At 39.2% G+C, this 15,936-nt stretch overlaps 1 protein-coding gene across 16 annotated transcripts in view; it reads right to left on the minus strand.

Annotated features, from left to right (window-relative positions):
- SYNE1 (spectrin repeat containing nuclear envelope protein 1) overlaps positions 1–15,936 on the minus strand; it is a 453,644-nt gene that overhangs the window by 227,672 nt on the left and 210,036 nt on the right. For 15 of the 16 annotated variants that reach the window (XM_029223418.1, XM_029223413.1, XM_029223412.1 and 12 more), the window contains 7 exons: positions 15,151–15,315; positions 10,312–10,668; positions 6,162–6,298; positions 5,763–5,940; positions 4,726–4,908; positions 1,339–1,482; positions 857–1,012 (listed from right to left, as the gene is read on the minus strand). In XM_029223418.1, coding sequence (XP_029079251.1) covers positions 857–1,012; positions 1,339–1,482; positions 4,726–4,908; positions 5,763–5,940; positions 6,162–6,298; positions 10,312–10,668; positions 15,151–15,315 — 1,320 coding nt within the window. The remainder of the gene's footprint in view (positions 1–856; positions 1,013–1,338; positions 1,483–4,725; positions 4,909–5,762; positions 5,941–6,161; positions 6,299–10,311; positions 10,669–15,150; positions 15,316–15,936) is intronic. The other variant, XM_029223419.1, reaches the window with a different exon arrangement.

Genomic DNA, 15,936 nt, shown 5'->3' on the forward strand with positions numbered 1-15,936 from the left:
AAAAAAAGTAAAAAACATTGGTGTCAACACAGACTCTTTTACTCCAGCACCTATGCTATTTGGCTGTCTCAATGATGTTTTATTGGGGGTGCAAACAGCAGGCCAGGAGTGAGCCCACACTAAAACAGGCAAAGCCAAGTTACAGCAGGTTCCCTACATTCTCAGATCTGAAATACAAAAGGGAAATATAGGGAACAAATGTTACAAGGCCATAAAGCTCAGGGTAGGCCACCCTACAAAGTTCACGATGGGTCTGCTGAATGCTCTAAGTGAGGTCACTGTGGGATCCCATTTACTTTTTTTCTAAGCTGTTAGAAAAGCACTTTAATCAGTTATAGGAATCATTGTCAATTCTGAGCTCTGCTCTAGAATCTGAGCTGAAACTCTCAACCAACACATCTTTGACTACTATGTAATGAATGTAAAGAATTGAGACAAATGGAAAAAATGATCCCCCACTCACTCTATGTAGTCCACGAAGTAAATTTAAACTGCTCTGAATTCCTGTTTTTCTAAAGTAATTTAATCTGCGTTATCTTTAGACACAATACTCTGAATTCTGCCTTATGTTTATGCTTTGAGTCTTCCAGATAAAAGCTCTGGGGAACATACCTCTTCAGGATTAAAGGGAATATTTTGTGCAGTCATAGAGATGGGAAGTCTCTTCGATGTTTGAAACCTCCTTTGCTCTTTTCAGACAAGCATGTTGAGATCATGCAGCACAAATGTTTGGCTGGGCTTGCAAGGCTAGGGAGAGCACTTGCACGCCTCGGCCCTGCCCCGGGGCCCCGGGCTCCCGGGCCCCAGCTCGCAGAGCTGCGACCCACACTCACACACAGCACGTGGCAGGCGTTACCTTTGTGAAATTGCTTAGAGCTAGATACTGAGAAGACAGCTGTGACACTCGGTGCATAAAGCTCCTGCTGGCCGCATGGCCCTCCCACAGCTGCTGAGCTTTCTCTTTCAGCCTGTGGAGCTGAGGCTCGTAGCAGTTTATTTCCTCAAGGACAGACTGAAAAGCACAAGCAAGGCGCTATTAAGAGGCTGGGGAAGAGCACATCGCAGACAAAGCTTCGGCCCCGAGACCGAGGAAACAAACACGGGCGAGTGATAGGTGTGCCCCGAAGGCGCGGCATTATTTCCAAGCTACGGCACAGTGTGGACTACAGGACGGGACAAATCACACCTCAAAGGATAGCTGGAAAACAGGACATCTGAAATTGGGGACGGGTGCACTCTATCTCAGGACGGCCAAATCTAACTCCAGGGCGCTCCCATGCCTCTGATCTGAATGCAATGTAGCTGGGGGCGGGCCAGACGGGCTGAGGGGCTGATCACCTGCAGCTTCTGCTGTTCCCGCCTCTTGGCTGGCAGATCGTACAGGCGTTTGCTGCTTTCATGCACCATCTTCTCGGTTTTACTCAGCCAGTCCTGCACAGGCTCAGCACTTACTTCAAAGTCCTTCATCTGCGTCTTCAGATTCTATGAGGTTTTGGATAGTGTTAGGGACCAAAAAAAAAAAAAAAAACAAATGTTAATAGCAAGTCCAGAGTCTTCACTTGGCATTCCAAGCCCACCCCAACCTGACCTCCCCACCCATCTCCCCTTCTTTTCCTGTCCCCAATGTCTGGAACTTTCTATCCTTCACCTTGGTACCAGGCTAATTTGTGAACAACCCTTTAGAGGTTTTTAAGTTCTACTTTTTAATAAATGAATGTTTCCCTCATTATCCAGCCCACCTCAGAGTTCATACACGCCCCCTTCTCAGCCTCTGTCACATTTGTTGTTTACACCAGTCACTGCATCCTTTATCATGGACTGGGCTGGATTGTGAGTTTTCATCTCATGCCAGCAAGCCTGCCTGCAAGTAGATTACAAACTCCATGAGGGGAGGGCTGTGTCTGACACTTCCTGGGACACATCATGGGGGTACCTTGCAGGAATATAAATAAGTCCTCACAAACATTTTGTTGATTTTGATTAATGGTGAAACAAGAAATAGCATATGGTTGATATGCTTATTATGTTTTTAATAAACAACTTGCTTATTCTGATTTATAAAGATACAAGAAACAAGAAATAGTATTCTGTGTTTACTACATAAGAATGTTGTCACCACTTTCATTGATAATTTGTAGCTTGTCATATGTATTTGATCAAGTTTTATATGGTGCCATTTCACCTTAGCCAAGGTGTTTATATCTACACTCTATTATTTATAAAAACGCTAGACTGAAGTGAATTTGAAATTTATGTTACCATGTGAACCCGCTAAAGGATTTTAAATTTAAATTTAAATCAGAGCTTTGCGTAGAATTGTCAAAGAGCAAATCCACAAAGGTTAGCTTAAAAATTTATGTGGCAAGAACTGCAGGAGCCTGGGAGAATGGCTCAAGGTTCCATATGTATCCGATCCGGTGTCTACAATGTGGGGACAGTCATGCTGCCATAGTCCCCTCTTAGGGAGACGGTAGCTGGGAATGCTTTGGAAAATTAAAAGTGCTTCACAAATGTAAGATACCAGGATAACTCCTGGAGTATTCTACTAAAATTTAAGCTTCATGAGGGCAGGAGTTCTATTCTGTTTTATTCTTTGCTGTATCTCCAGAGCTTTAAATAGTCCTTGGCAAATGGAAGACGTTCAACAAATATTTGTTGAATAATTAAATAAATTTATAAATTCAAGGTGTTTCCATTTTCCTGCCACTGGAGTCTCATGGGGCCACTAAAGGAAAAACTGGGAACCATGATCAGGAATTAGTGCTACAAAGACACGGGACTGAGCAGTAGGCGCTCAGAGATCTCATGTAAAAAGTTTGGGTTCCTCATCCAAGGAGTAAAGTCAGAGGGCCTGAGCAAGGGGCCTGGGGCACAGGAATAAAGACAGCTTGATACTAAGTCAAACAATTCCTAATATGCTTCCTATCCTTGGGGGTGTATAGGCCTCCCACCAAATGTTCATTCTGCATAATTTTCCTGTTATTTCTCCAATGGCTTCAGTGACCACCTACAAAGCCTTAAAGCCTTCCATTTACAGAACTGTATTCACACAACACTTCAGGTCAGAGTGCCTGGGTCTACACCTTGTCTTCAACACTTACTAGCTGTGAGAACTTGGTAGATTATTTAAGCACCTTTTGCCTTAATTTCCTCAACCATAAAATAGAAATAAGAGATTCTCTACCTCAGAGAATGGTTATGAGGATTAAACACATTAATGTATGTTAAGTGTCTTCAACAGTGACTGGTAAATATTCACTCACTGTTTTGACAGCTCTACCCTCTCTCTTGAACTTTGAACTCACCTTCACTGCTACTTCCCTGGCCATTACCTACTGAGTATATTGCAGGCCCATAAAATTTAACATATATTACATTGAATCAACTTTTCTATCCCTTCCCAAACTACTTTTTCTGTCATATTCATGTCTCAGGTTAATGGCATCACCATTCATGCCATCTTCTGAACTAGAAACCAAAGACTTAAACTTAACTTCTCCTTCCCTGGGCCCCTCATTGAATTCTTTACCAAATCCTGTTATGTTTTCTTTTGGAGATAAAGCTCCATCCGTTATCATTTCTTTAATTCAGGCTCTTGTCTCTCTCATCTGCACCATTATGAAAAGATTTCCCTGGTCTTCCGGCTACTTATTATTCGCCATTCTGGTCTACACTGGAGCCAGAGAGTTGACATGTTTATCTCCAGCTTAAAGATCAGTAGGCTCCTCACTTAGCCTTTCTCAACCCTAGAATTAAGCCCTAGTATCCTAAAGTATCCATTGTACGTAATGAATTAATCTCTCTTCTACGTACCTAGAATGGTATGGGTTATGTTCCATCCTTGTGAAAATTGAGAAAATAAATCCTGTTCTGGGGTTCAGATAAGGAATTCTGGCCAAGAGTCAAGGTCAAATTGCTTAGTATGCAAGACATTCCACTATCTGGTCCTAATCGTCAACTCTTTGTTGCTTTTCCCACAAGATCTTATGTGAATGTCAAACCCCTCAAAGTCCCCCATTCATAGTTGACACTCATGACACCCTGGCCCTGCACATTCAATTATGGCCTGCATTAATTATGGCCATAATTAAATTAAGGCTCTATTCTGCTAGGAAGTGTTGTTTTAAAAGGGAAAAGAATACTCTCCGTGCCTCACAATTTAAGAGTTGGCACACAAAACAGATGATCACAAGAAAAATATAATTGCACTGTGGCAGAAATTATGTTATGATTATAATAAATTCAATTTATGTTGTCTCTGCATAAAATAAAATAACCATTGTCTCTTTGCATACTGAGCTCCAAAAACCTACTACCTGATATGTGCATTAGTTTTACCATCTCAGCCATAGCATTGCCTTATGTGGATATTTCTGTTCAATTCTCTTAGGACAACTTCTTAAATTGAGGGATTTCAAATGAAAAAATAAGTGATATTGCCTAAAAGTAAAATCAGTTGTTCCTGGTGGGATGGTGCATGGGCAAGCCTGTGATAACTGCCCCTACCATGCAAGAAGCTATCAAATTCCTCAGTGAGGTTCACACTGCAACACTGAGCTGTTTCTTAGAGTCATCCAGTTATCTATTAATATTCAGAGAGGGATGACCAAAATCATTAACGAGGGTATTTGGAGGTATTGAATACGATACACTGTATTGTAACTACAGTGGCAACAAGTACAACAAACAGCACGGAACACATCCACGTGGTTGGCTATAGTATACCTCTAGGGCAGATACTTTTTGGTGGAGATTTGAATGAAAATTTTTCCAATCTTCTTTTGCAGTTGCAATTTTAGCCTGGATGCCACTAGCTTTCTCTTTGGTCAACAGAGTACTCAAAAGTTCTCCTTTAGAAAGCATCATGTTTAGCTTGTGCTGTCCATTTTCACTTTCCGACAAAAATTCCTATAAAGAAAAAGGTAAGAGATTAGGCATAATAAAACGCTTTATCCATTGAATTTACTACTTATTTCTCAACATAACCAAAGAAAAGAAATAAACAATTTTTATTGTATATATTAAATGACTAAGGTTCTCTTACCCTATTTGTACAATAATACTTTATGTATTATTGTATTATGTATGTATCATATCTAATAATAATCTTATGTAACTGATATGGTTATTGTGAAAATTACTGAGAAAATCTGCCTAGAATGTTCAGGCACGATGCTTGTCACATACAGAGAGCTTTTATTGTTTCCTAAATCCCTATTAATATATAAAAATAGCATGCATTTAGATCAATGGACTAGTTTCTTTTCACATACACATCAATTGTTTCAAGCAGGGGTTTACCTGAAATCTGAGTTTCTTAAGCCAAACTTTAATATGCTTATAAAGATCTAGAGGCACATTTTTATTTATTTTTTAGCGGTATGTGGGCCTCTCACTGTTGTGGCCTTTCCCGTTGCGGAGCACAGGCTCCGGACGCGCAGGCTCAGCAGCCATGGCTCACGGGCCCAGCCGCTCCGCGGCATGTGGGATCTTCCCGGACCTGGGCACGAACCCGTGTCCCCTGCATCGGCAGGCGAACTCTCAACCACTGCGCCACCAGGGGAGCCCTAGAGGCACCTTTTTAAACCACTTAAGCACCATTATTGGATAGTTTTTTTTTTTGGCTGCAAGGCTTGTGGGATCTTAGCTCCCTGACCAGGGATTGAACCCGTGCCCCCTCCAGTGGAAGCGTGGAGTCCTGACCACTGGACGCCCAGGGAATTCCCATCACCATTATTAGAATTAATTGATCACACTCTCACCTGTATTTTCTGAAGACTTGCTGAAACTTCACTAATATTTTGAGGTATATCAAAACATTTAGCTGTAGTGATCTTTGCATGAACCAACCACTGCTGGAAATCCTTGAAGGCTCTTCGAAATCTCTGCTGTAAAATCTGTTCTTTATTCTGACAGCCCTTGGATGCTTGCAAACAAAGACTAAAACCATGATTTGAAACATTTAATGGGAGGAAAAGAAATGATAAAGTAGATTAAAATAATGTTCAACAGAGTCAACAGTCCTGAGTATGTCCTCACACCATTTGGTAATGTATTTAAGATTAATTAATTTATATTATTACTGAACTCACAACTTAAACAAACCTCTGGCTTCTTATTTGTGTGAAAATAGTTTGAATACCAGTAAGGTTCACGCTCACCAGTTATATTCTTTAATCAAGCCAGAAACTTTTCTGCTGTATGTACTCAGGTCTCTGGAAAAACGACAAAGTTCATTCAGCTGAGACTTGAGATCCTCTGTCTGAGGCTCTGCTTTTTGTAGGGCATCCAGTATCTCCTATTAGGAAATAACAAGACAAGGGAACAAGCATTTAAACTGGGTAACTTCCACATCCTCATACTATACATGCATAAATCACATAATAAATTATTAGTGAGGGAGAAACCAACACAGTAGATTCAGTAAAGAAATGAGACCTATTTTCAGGACTCCCCAAGGCACATAATAGCGCTCGGTTAATCTGCATCCTGTTCAAGGCATGGATAGTCACTTGAGCATCCAATGTTACCGGGTAGTCAAATGATCAAGTGGTCAAGTAACTTAAAGTGGGACAAGAAAAAGAAAAGCAAAAATAGCCTAAATTGTTTAAAAAAAAAAAAAAAAAAGTCTGCCTAGGCCATTGGAAGATGTGTATGAATACTGTTGGTGTGGGGTGAAGGTGAAGAGAAATCATTTCAAAGCAAAGCAATACTTATTTGGGATTAAAAAATACAGAAGGCAACTGGTTTCATGTAGTTTGTATGGTTAACTTGCATATTAAGAATTTCTTACATTCCAGAGGTCTAATTTAACTAGTAATTTATTCATTTCATAGTTTCATTCATACAGTCATCAAGTATTTGCTAAATGTCTGGCATGTGGAGCTCACAGTTTAACAAATGAGAGAGAGAGACGTGAATAATCACAGTACTGTGAGTACTTAATCCAAAATAAAGTGTTGGGATTTGACAAGTGCACCTCTGAAATCAAGGCCATGGTCTACTGAGTTACACAAGGTGCTCTGCAATCAGAGCTTTCTTCTTATAGCTTGTCACAAGAAGCAAATGAGATCACCAGTGTCAAATACTTAGCACAATTCCTGGCACACCAGGAGCCTAATTAGTAAAGACAGCAGGTTATTTAAGTGGGACTATGTGGATAATAGTATCACCAAGGTAAAAAAAAAAAAATTAAGGAGGAGAGGCAAGAAGTTGAGTAACTACTCAGATAGCTGTTGCTGTTACTATTATTATTCTCAGAGATATTTATCAAGACCTGGCCTAGATTTGTAGGAAAACCATGCCTCTCAACAAAGTAGGTCTGTGCGGTATCCCTCATCCTAGAAAATGGCACCACTGTTCTCCCACTGATCTGAATCAGAAAACTAAGCATCACCTTGGCCTTGCGCATTTCCCTTCTCATTCCATACAAGAGAAACGAGGGCTGGTCTATGCTACGTCTTACCTGTTTTAATCAGTTCAGTTACCTCTTTTCTTCTGCTTCTCAGCTCTCACAGACCCCATTTACTCTCTAGAATGGCACAGTGTTCTCTGAATGTGAATCCTGTTCTCTAGTTGTCTCTTCTGTGTTTTCTCAATTCCTCAGTAATTGTGGATCTTGATGCCGTGCTTCCACCTCACCCATCTGGTCAATATGTAATCACATCTCAAGGCTCAGCTCAAATCACAGCTCCTCTAAGGATTCTCTGCCCTCTGTCCCACCTCTTGGGGGCTTATTTCGAGGACACACAGCAACTTGTTGGCACTCATCGCAATCCACAGTCCCCAGTGGTCTTGAGTTTGTTGGCCTTTCCACCTACACTGTGATTCTGAGAGGAGGGATGCTGTTCTTGGTTTTAAAATTCGTTACTTAGCTTAGTGGCTGGGCCATAGAGGAGTCTAAAATATTTTTATCTATAAAATTCACAAATAATAACTAGAAAGTTTCTCTCCAAACACTAAAATACTAACTACTAATTTACACCACATTGAACCATTTATTTAAGGAAGGACATTATAACAGCTAAAGAAATTTACCATATACCAAAAAGTAAAAAGAACCAGAGATTCAAAGTGGTCACTTATAAATTAGATGATATGAAAAGTGCAAAGCTTTTGACCAAAGCTTTTGACTAAACATTTTTTCTAAACTTCATCATAGATTAAAGCATTGTAGCAGAGTCTTTCATTTTATACATATCAGCTCATATACTTCTGTTTCAGTTAAGTCCTAGAATGCATGTTTTTCCTTAAGGTTATACAGGTTAATAAAATTGCTAAATTTCTAACACTAATAACCTAGTGGATATTAAAAAATATGAGTTTTGCAAACAGTGTGAACAAGATATTTTGCAACATGATTTAATATAGTTTACAGATGATGGTCCATTTTTGTTTTTTAAAGGATTTCTTGAGTCTCATCACTTAATTGCAGAAGAGAAAGTAAACACTTGTGAAGGTTTGTGACTATTATTATGATTTTCAACAATGACAACCCCTGCCTTACAGCAAAACAATGCCAAAGAACCCTGGCAAATCCATTATTTTGTAAAACTTTTCCTATGTATTCATATGTAATGGAAGTATTATCTCTCTTTTTTTTTTAATTAAAATGTCTTCCTAGTTTTATTGAAATATAATTGACATACAACGTTGTAGATAAATTTAAGGTGTATAATGTGTTGACGTGATACATGTATATGTTGCAAAATGGTTGCCACCAGAGCATTAGCTCACACTTCCATCTCATCACATAATTACCATTTCTTTTTTTGTGGTAAGAACATTTATTATCTCCGTTTTTATTTTTCATTTATTTTTTCTCCCCATTTTATTGAGATATAATTGACACACAGCACTGTATAAGTTTAAGATGTACAGCATAATGTTATCTCCAAAATAGCATCATTAGAAAGAAAAGAAAATCTGAATATTGGGAGGCAATGTAGTACTGTCATCAAAAGTATGAACTTTGGAGCCAAATATGGAAGTAGATTTAAGCAGAGGGCTGTCAGCTTTGAATTACCAGTACAATTAAAAGTCCATATTCACTTTTGCATTATCCTGTGCATTTTTTATAGGATTCACCTATTATTTTCACTAATAGTATCAATGAAAACTTGGTAGAATAGTAATGTAATCTAAACACAACCAAATCTTTCTTTTCTAAAAATTTCATTCATACTAGTGGAAGAGAAAGGAAGGGAAGAAAAAAAGAACTAAAAACATTATAAATGATTTTTTTGATATTGGAGTGAATAATACTGACCACATGGGACAATTACCAACTTCCTTGTCCCTGTTTTACAGAAGTGTTTTCTGTGCTTTATTCTAGGGCTTAAGCCTAAAGGATAGGAAAGGCATCAGGAAAAAACAAACAAACAAAAACCCTAGAAACATTATAAATAAAATAGTATAAAGAGATGATTATAAAGTTTTATTTTGTGGTGTGCTATATTTCAAATATTTGATTTAAAACAAGACAATGTTGGAAATACTACATGACTTACTACAATACTGGCTGAAGCTATTTTGAAAAGATTATAACATAAATAGAAACAGAGAAGTTTATACTAAACTTCCTTTTAAGGACATCCACGATTCAGAGCACTATAAAACTGCAGATATCGAAAGGCTTTCCGTGATACTATTTAACAGTAAAAGAAAGAAGACTTCAAGCTTCTGCCCATTCTTCACTCTTCCTTTTATGCTTCCCTTCCTCACATTCTGAAAGAGCAGCTATTAGTTTAAAAAAGAAAAAAGTCCACAAGGCAACTGGTGAGTGTGACCAGGAGTTCTGTTAACGGGTTAATTCAAGCACAGCTGTCAAATCCATACACAGGAGAGCTAACCAGGGGGAAAACTATTAGTTGTGCTTTAGGAAATTACCAAACGTTTCTTCCAAAGCTATAAATTCAATCATTTAATTGTTAGAGATAATTCCCTGGCAGGAAAACAGCTATGACTCTCGGTCTATTTATGCCTGTGCCCACAGGCCATTTTTTCAGACTGAATGGCTGAGCACAATATTACAAACTCTTACACCATAAGAATGAAAGTAAAATATTTCCACTTACAGTAAATGCTGCTTATGGTAACTAAAAACTCCCTCTCCCTTATGTCTGTATTTTTACAACGGTTTGATTTATGAGAAAAGGAAACAGATCAGCTTTACAAATTTAGTTAGGTAAACACTTATTTTTCCAAGTGTGAACGCTGCATGTTCTTAGTTAGCAAGGATTTTTTAGCAACAAGGAGCGGCAAACAAAAATTTGAGCAGAGCCACAAGCAGAAAACAGGAAGCCAACTTACCCGGCCCTTCTGCCAGCATTCCACTAGCTCCTGATCTGTGTTCCTGCCTTCCAGGAGGGCTAAATGCTGAGCCCAGCTTGTCAGGAGGGCACCAAACCGTCCCAGGGCCTCCTCCAGCTGAGCCACTTGGCTTGAGAACTCCTGCTCCGAAAGGGCCATTTGGCTAACCAGGTTCTCCAAGCTAGTCTGAGTTTGGAAAACGCTGTCTTCCCACTGCTTCCAGTCGGCACGCAGGGCCTGCATCTCCGTGTCCAAGAGCTCACAGCCACTGGCACTTGTGTTCTGTTTCACTGCAGGGGCCAGCGACTCCACTCTGCTTAGGCGGGTTGCACCAATCTCTCTGGAATCCAACAGCTCCTGTAATGGAATATCACCATGGCAACCGAGAAGGCTCTGAGTCACTTGGGCTGCAAGTTTCCAAATGTGTACAGAGGGGGACCCTGTCCTGCTAGGGAGTTTTAGCAAGTGTGCTGCAAGGAACTGGAATCAATTCATCCCCCTTCTCCTAAGTCATAATAGCAGAGAATTATCATTGTGAGTGCCAAGGTTTGTGGCCAAATGAGTTGAGGAAGCCACAACATCCTGAAACAGACTAAAGAGGGACCCTGAAATCAGGCATTGTTTGAATATGTGAAATTATTTTGTTAGTGATTTAAATATTTGCCGGTGGTGTATTGCTCCTGTAAATGTGTGAATCCTATTTTTCCCTAAGTTGACGTCAAGACAAGTGAACGAGGATTGCAGAAGAACTGTGCTCTACTCGTGTCTCTACCCCATTTCCATTTTCTTCCCCGAGATGGTGGCTTAAACCACACTTCCGTTCCACTAGGAATCAAGCTAACCCGTCACAATAAAAGAATAAGCCCAACTCGATTTCAAATACTTCAGAATGTTAAGTAAACATTTTTATAGTAACTAAAATAAATAATTCACAGACATACTTATTCAAAAGTTCAAAGTAACCTTTAGACAGCATTCATTTATTACTCTTATTTTTACTTTTAAAAACCTCACTAGAAATTTAACAGTTTAACTGTAACTTTTAGGCTTAAAGCACAAAATACTCTAAAAGATAACAAGATAAAATTAAAATATGAATTGTTGATTAGGTTAAATAGTGGCATTTCTTTCTGAGAATAGATTCTCTTACAGAATCTATGTGGATGTTTGTATATTTACATATTTATTGCTAAAGCCAGGATTTTGTTAGTATTAATACAAAATTATGACTTTGTTCCTGGATTAAATAGAAGGAAAAGATGATTATTAGGGAAAAAAAACTTCCACAAGAAAATCAATTACAAATTAACAAGTATAGGAAAAACAGGGGTATTAAGTATGAAGCATGTTTAACAAATTATGTTAAACACAACTATATCTTAGCTAATCTATATAATATAGTTCACGTTTCATTAGATTAGCTTGAAATAAATATATCTTCTCACAAGTATATACGAGAGCCACATTTTAGTATAGATCATTTGAAAGCATTTATATAGCAGTCCAAAGTACAATCTCATGAAAGCCTTATATACATTTAGCGTTTATATACACATTCATCACCTTTTCTCGGCAGTAGGATGCTAAAAATCTTTTTTGTTTATCAATGCATGTGGTAAGTAGTGATTTGATGAAGAAAATAACTTTTTGAAAAGAGCTAGGTATAACTATTGGATTTAAATACTTATAATTTTCCTCTGTGAGTGATTTCGAATTTCCTCTGTGAGTTCGGAGGGTATCTACTATCAAAAATCAGTTTCCCAAAATACTCTCTAAGGCATTATCCCAGTTTTCTTTGCATGACCTTGGGATATTTCAATATTTGCAATCACTAATTCCACTCATCCAGATTTTGAAGAAGGATATTATTGTTTAAAAGTGTTCTGAGGGCTTCCCTGGTGGCGCAGTGGTTGAGAGTCCGCCTGCCGATGCAGGGGACGCAGGTTCGTGCCCCGGTCTGGGAAGATCCCACATGCCGCGGAGCGGCTGGGCCCGTGAGCCATGGCCGCTGAGCCTGCGCGTCCAGAGCCTGTGCTCCGCAACAGGAGAGGCCACAACAGTGAGAGGCCCGCGTACCGCAAAAAAAAAAGCGTTCTGAAATGACTTTTTCATGTATTTCCCCATCTTGTATTTAAACTGTAAAAACATATTATATGAACATAACACACCCTCATACACTCACACGTTTGGCTTTGAAGTTGCCTGTTCTTGGTTACTGCTGGGGGTGAGGAGGGTTCACATTGAAGGACAGAGGAGGTGCTACCTGACTTTCTCCAAGGTCCCTTCTCACACACACACCAGCCTGACCCGGACTTTGATAGACAACCTCTGTCAGGCTGTGCATTCTCCTTCCCAAACCCCATTTTCTTCCTGCCAGCTCCTTCTCCCACATTTCCTATATTTTTTGAAGTGTTGTATAAAAGCATTTCGGAAAAAGAGCATTTGGCAACCCAGAAAGCAACCTTTGTAAAAGAATTTCCTTGCTTTTCTTTTCCTTTTTTTTTGCAGTACACGGGCCTCTCACTGTTGTGGCCTCTCCCGTTGCGGAGCACAGGCTCCGGACGCGCAGGCTCAGTGGCCATGGCTCAGGGGCCCAGCCGCTCCACAGCATGTGGGATCCTCCCGGACCGGGGCACGAACCCGTGTCCCCTGCATCGGCAGGCGGACTCTCAACCACTGCGCCACCAGGGAAGCCCTCCTTGCTTTTCTTATATCGACATCTAAAAGCATGAGTTCATCCTTGCTATCTGGTCTTCCACCCTACTCTTCACTCCCCAATCCATGTCATCCAGTTTCTCTCCTGACCTGACTGTGGAAATGGCTCTCGGTGGTCGCCAAGCAGCCTAACTGCCCAGTTCAGGGGCATTCGTTAGTCCTCCTCTTTTATTTTAATTTAATTTTATTTATGTTTTACTTTTTAATTTTTTTGGCAGCGTGGCATGTGGGATCTTAGTTTCCCAACCAGGGATCGAACCCATGCCCCCTGCAGCGGAAGCATGTAGTCTTAACCACTGGACCACCAGGGAAGTCCTGTCATTAGTCCTCTTAATGGCCACTTCTTGATGTTTCTGTGATGGTGACCACCTCCTCCACCAGGGGCCATGGTGGCACCACACTGTCCTTTCCCCTCTCATTATTATTTCTCCTCTCTTTTCTCCCTCTCCCTTTCAAATTCTCCTCTGAGGCCCCTTAAATATTGATAACGCCTGGATTTTGGTCCCGTGCGCATCATTCTGTTTGCTTTATACGTAGGTCTTGGTTTCGTTCACTCTGGTGGCTTCAACTATGAACTGTGTGCTGATCATTCCAACTTGTGTCTTCAATCCAGCTTCCTAACCTAAAATTCAGACTTGAACATTCAACTACCTCCTGGACATCACCAGCTGGCAGTTCAAATCCACCTGTTCACACTGAACACCTCATCCTTCCTCTGTAACCCGTCTCCTCTGCATGAGCTTGTTTTCCTCAGGTGGAGACAGCTCTGCTGACTCTAGGTAAAGTCCTGACCTTCACCTTTGACTTTTCTCACATTGTCACTCCACAGCCACTTAAATCACTCATTTACGAAATCCACTTTTCTTATCGTGTTCTATGTGGCTAAACGCTTTATGCGCATGATCTAATTTAGTCCTCAGAACTACTCTGTGAAACAGGTACTACTGTTATTCTTATTTTACCAACTAAGAAAGAGGCTTGAGGACATCAAGTGGCTTGCCCAAAGACACAGCTAGAAAAGCAGCAGAGACAAGATGCAGCGTCAGGGTCTGATTCTAGAGCTTGAACTTGAGAAGTCTTATGAGCTATCGTTACATTTGAGGTATTATTTTATAAACGTCAGTTTGTGCATCATCATTCCCTCCTACACTGCAAGTGCCTTGAGGATTCAACCCTGGCTGAATAAATGGATAGATGGACGGATGAATGAATGGATGGATAACTCAAAATATTAGTGAGGAATATATGAAAGTATTCTAGGGAATCACACAGGTAATAAGAATTTAAGAAGTGGCTTTATGTGATTATCTCATTTAAAACCTATGTGGTCATTGTAAGATTTAAATAAGGTAATACTCTCCGAACATTTAAAAGTAAATCCTCAAAATATAGTTATTATTGTTATCATCAACTATTATTTTTATGTTCTGATTTCCAGCTATCACATTCCTGATCACAATTATACTACGTATTCCAGCATTTCCTCATCTATAACTAAACAACTGAGAATTTCATCACTTCCTAGTTTTCAGATTAAAATCTATTATTTCCACAGAGGGGAAATTATTGTAATTTAATATTCAAGTAACTAGAAATATACTTGTTCCAGCTCCCTCAGATAAATGAATTTCGGTTTTTTAAGTTGCCCTTATATGCAGTAACTAGGTGATAGTTTTAATGCCCTTTAAAGTACTGTCTTCCATTATGCTGTGCTATTGGCTGGGAAGGCAGAATAAAACAAGTGAATGGCATTTCCCAGTTATTATTCAAATGTGTTTAACCAACTTACTTCATAAGCTTTTCTTCCACTGTGCTAGAAAATAGTATCTGGTTTTGTCAGCCCACTAGTCTGGTGCATATTTCTTAGGCTTTGATGCTATAGCAATCAGCACATTTGCATACAGAAGCATCTACAGACAATGTTCTATTTTCCTCACCAGTGTAAAGTGTTTTAAATTCCCTTTATTCTCTTGCTTAAGGGCAAGGTAATAAATACCAACAAATGGAAAATAGGAAGAAAACATTTTGAATAAAAAATCTTATCTACAGAATCTTTATCACAGGTGTGTGATACTCAAGAACCGATGAAAGAATGAAGTTATAAAAATCTGTCCATTTTCTGACCTTAATTTTAGATAATTTTTTCTGGGTGGCTGATGAATCTCCAGACATATCCGACCACCGATGAAGGTCTTCCTTTGCTGAATGCAGCCAATCAGTGAATTCCTGGACTGCGTCTAAATACATGAGATGATCTTTCACAATCTCTTCTACTTTCCTCATTTTCTCCTAGTAGCCAAAGAAAAGAGTATTTTAACAATAGTAATTATTGAGAATCTGAAATCAGACAAGGTAACAGGTCTCTTAATCATCTGAGAAGATTTCATTCTTATTCCTGAATTTTCTCTATGTTTAATATCTTTAAATGAGCAGATCAAATTTTAATTAGACTGAAAGACATTGAAGAAGCAACCATTTTCCTTTAGGTATTTTTTTAGTTTAGCTTAGAATAAAAATCTATGCTTAATGAATGTTGACTAACATCCCTCACTAATAGTCCACTTAATTATTATTATTATAACTATTTTTGTTATTCAGGCAATTATTTGTGTTGCCTTTGTGTACAGTATTCTGCTCAGCACTTTAAATGCATTTGCTCATTTAATCCTCACAACAGCCATATGATGTAGGTACTATTATTAACACTATATTATATAGGGGCCTCCAGAGGTTACAGAGGTTAAGTAACATGCCCAAAGTCATATATCCAAAAGAGGGTCAAAGCCAGATTTCAAATGTAGGTCTTTTTGACTCAAAAGTCATAGCTCTTAATCACTACCAAAATAAAACTTAAGATAAACTAACACATATGTTAAAAATTGTAGTATTAATAATACAAAGATAGTTCCC

Source organism: Monodon monoceros, unplaced genomic scaffold (assembly GCF_005190385.1).
Source record: "Monodon monoceros isolate NGI ecotype Baffin Bay Population unplaced genomic scaffold, NGI_Narwhal_1 Super_Scaffold_15, whole genome shotgun sequence".
Taxonomy (NCBI): domain Eukaryota; kingdom Metazoa; phylum Chordata; class Mammalia; order Artiodactyla; family Monodontidae; genus Monodon; species Monodon monoceros.